Source organism: Charadrius vociferus, unplaced genomic scaffold, assembly GCF_000708025.1.
Source record: "Charadrius vociferus isolate BGI_N301 unplaced genomic scaffold, ASM70802v2 scaffold264, whole genome shotgun sequence".
In the NCBI taxonomy this organism is placed as follows: Eukaryota; Metazoa; Chordata; class Aves; order Charadriiformes; family Charadriidae; genus Charadrius; species Charadrius vociferus.
Window position 1 is genome coordinate 10,505 of NW_009648045.1, and position 3,774 is coordinate 14,278.

Below are 3,774 nucleotides of genomic sequence, written 5' to 3' on the forward strand. Positions count from 1 at the left end.
ATACAGATACATATGTTCACATATATGTAAATATATGCCTAGGTATGTGCATATATATATTTATTTATATTTGCTCTTTTACAGACATGTGTATCATGCCGTTTTCTTTCCTCTGAACAGTGCGGATGGTAATTTGTTTGTCTAAGAAAGAAAATATCAGGGTGTCTTTCTCCTTCTGACGATGGGCCACGTACTGCTGCAGGCGCTGCATTAAGGATGAAAGTGAGCACGAGAAATTTCAGCCCTATTCCGCAGGCATCTGAAGATGCTTGACAGTTATTTCATCAAGACCCCACAACGTCTCGGAGGTTAGCTTCAAAACACACAGCATTTAACAGCAATTCCATCTTATGGAGCCCCTGTGCCCATAAACACTTCACTCTGGGCTGGGATAGTGCATGTTATGCAGAACCAGCTCATGGTATAGCGTGGTATGGTCTAGAAGGTATCGTTTGGGTTAGACGGGACCTCGAAGACCATCTCATTCCAACCCCCCTGCCGTGGGCAGGGACACCTCCCACCAGACCACATTGCTCCAAGCCCCGTCCAACCTGGCCTTCAACACCTCCAGGGATGGGGCAGCCACAGCTTCTCGGGGCAACCTGCGCCAGGGGCTCACCACCCTCACAATAAAGAATTTCTTTGTGATATCTAACCCAAATCTCCCCTCTTTCAGTTTAAAACCATTCCCCTCATTCTATGGCTCCCCTCCCAGATCAAGAGTCCCTCCCCAGCTCTCCTGGAGCCCCTTTAGGGACTGGAAGGGGCTCTAAGTTCTCCCCAGAGCCTTCTCTTCTCCAGACTGAACACCCCCAACATGATACCGTATGATACACCTCTGGTATGAAAAAACATCACCTCCATAGAAGCAGCCTCCCGTTGCTCTGAAAGCCAACTAAAGCCCCACAGCTCTCCAGGACAGCTAAATAAAGAGCCACAAGACCACAGGAAGGATTTCAATAAGCAGCAGTGTAATTGCTTAAGCTGGAACCGGGCATGACACCGGGGTTAATCACCTCCAAGAAACACAGCCCCAAGAGCACCATCAATCAGAACACTCAAAAATGCTCAACGCATCCAAAATATTGCAGTCCTCACAACTGTGGAAGCCCCTACACCATGAGCCGCTGTTCCTTGAGACATGAACCCACGGGAAAAGGCCACCAAATCCTCTCCAAAGTGTTCAATGTCTCGGGGGCTGTCAGTTGTTCGTGTCCACGCAGAGGAAAGAGCTTTATCTAGCTTGTGTATCACCTTCCCAGGCAAACAGAAGTGGGATCGCCTGCTCTTTAACCACAAACTAACTTGAGGGGGTTCTTGCTGAAGTGTTTCAAGTTCCAAAAACGAAAGGTCAGATCATAGAATGGTTTAGGTTGGAAGGGACCTTAAAGACCATCTAGTTCCAACCCCCCTGCCATGGGCAGGGACACCTCCCACCAGCCCAGGTTGCTCCAAGCCCCGTCCAACTTGGCCTTGAACACCTCCAGGGATGGGGCAGCCACAGCTTCTCTGGGCAACCTGGGCCAATGCCTCACCACCCTCACAGCAAAGAATTTCTTCCCAATATCTCATCTAAATCTCCCCTCTTCCAGTTTGAAGCCATTCCCCCTCATCCTATCACTACATGCCCTTTGAAAAAGTCCCTCCCCAGCTCTCCTGTAGGTCCCCTGGAGATACTGGAAGGGGCTCTAAGGTCTCCCCGGAGCCTTCTCTTCTCCAGGCTGAACCCCCCCACGTCTCCCAGCCTCTCCTCACAGCCCACTGCCTTGCTGGCCACACTTCTTTTGACTATTATATCAAATTATCTTTTTAGGTACTTTTATACTTAGAGAAATATGGCAGTAAAGTCTCAGACAGGCATGTCCCAGAACACGTATCAACATCGAAAGTAAAACAGTTGTTACATTTTCATCCTCAAAAATCCCGAGCAACTGATAAATCAACTTTTTTAACACAGTATTGCAGCGAGAGTTCAAATGAGTACAAACCAAAGACACTTCAAGTAGTACAAAGATATTATTCAAGTCCTTGGAAGACGTCTCCTTGTACTGAAACTAGAGGTTTTCCAACGAGCCGTGCAATTAAATTACAAAATTGTTGCCTATTTGTGGGTACTGACTCAATAAACTGAAGAGGACTGTACGTATTCCCGTGTTCAGAACGTACCGATTTGTCCCCACGACTGCAGCACTCCCACCCTCCACAAAAGGCTCATCGGGAATTGTTTTCCGGCATTTTTAGAGAACCGGTTTCAATCATTTTAACATACCGTGGATGCCAAAGCCCCATTCTTCAAAATAATGGCTTTAACTGTATGATTTAAATATCCTGAAATACACACGGCTTGCGAACGGCAAGCTGACAGTGTACAGTAAGTCTCTCAGCTATGAATAGTTGCGGTTTTGTTTTGCCATTTGTAAGTGTAATTTTTATTTTTATTTAAAAAAAAAAAAAAGACATTTCAGACATGACATCATTCATACAGGTTCCTGTATTTTGGTGTCGGTGGTTCCTTAGCCGTCCCACATTTTGATAAATCTTTGCAGATTTTGGGATGTGCCACTTCTATTTTGAAGCGCTTACTAAAAACGTTAAGTTTGATACTCACATAATCGGGAAGCGGAGAGTCATTTGAACCGAGGGAACCTCGTAAGGACTGCGTGGCTTGCTCCAACACTTTGTTGTGTTTTTTAGACAACAAAGAAAACAAACTGGAGGGGGGAAAAAGGAAAAAAACAATTAAAATAAATTCCCCATAACGTTCTGAAACTATCCAGTTAGAAGAGATGTTTTCTTAAATACACAAACTTGAATATGGGAAATTTTAAAATGCAATGCACAATAGTTACGGAACTTCTTTACTTTAACATCTGGGCTAAGCAACAGCAGAATTTAAATTAGAAATATTCTGTACAATAAATGACGTGAAGAACATCATATGTTCCTGGTTAAGTGCTTAAAAGTCAAACTGGAACAGAAATAATCGTATACATGCAATTTTAATTCATGACCAGTAAGCGTTCGCTAAAATGCCATTTTTAAATGCAGCACCTCATGCAATATATTGCAATATATCCTTAAGCATCTTATATATTATTTGTTTCAATAACCTATTTTCTTAATACAGGAAGAATCCAAATATATGACAGAAGTTTGGGGTATTTGAAGGCCGAGTTTATGCATTTTAATCGTCTATGTCCTTTTCAAATTTATTTCAGCTTAAGTCAAGGAATAAAGTGTCACCTCAGCTTTATAAGTAACCTTTGAAATCAGAAGTCCATATACATACAGAGAAATAAATGTTATTTTTTTTGTGCATTTTGAAAAAAAAAAAGGCACGGCAATGACACTCATAGAGGGTGGTACAACCTGATATACAAGGAGAACGTAACTTGACTGAATGGTGGAAGGAGAGATGAGAAGTAAGCCGAAGCAGTGGATAAAGGCCACCAGCTAGCGCTCAGCAGCTTCAAGAAGTCTCCTAATTCTATAAAGCCACTGGATACCTCAAACACCGCTTTCAATTCCCAGAAAACCCACTTTCCCCCCTCCCCATCTTGGCACGGGTGATAAGTTTTAAGGATTTGTGAATTTAAAAACATTCTTCTGGCTTCTTTTTCGCAGAATCACAGAATCTCCTCGATTGGAAAAGACCTGCAAGATCATCTAGTCCAATCATTAACTGAACACTGCCAACACCACCACTAAACCATGTCCCTCAGCACCACATCTGCTCATCTTTTAAATCCCTCCAGGGATGGCGACTCCAACACT

The 3,774-nt window shown here is 43.5% G+C and overlaps 1 protein-coding gene across 1 annotated transcript in view; it reads right to left on the reverse strand.

The window, feature by feature from the left end:
* Positions 1–2,473: 2,473 nt before the first annotated feature.
* Positions 2,474–3,774, reverse strand: part of DYM (dymeclin) — a gene marked incomplete at its 5' end in the record, with an annotated part of 148,932 nt that continues 147,631 nt past the window's right edge. Inside the window, one exon of the mRNA XM_009883702.1 lies at positions 2,474–2,711. Within this exon, the coding sequence (XP_009882004.1) occupies positions 2,474–2,711 (238 nt within the window). The remainder of the gene's footprint in view (positions 2,712–3,774) is intronic.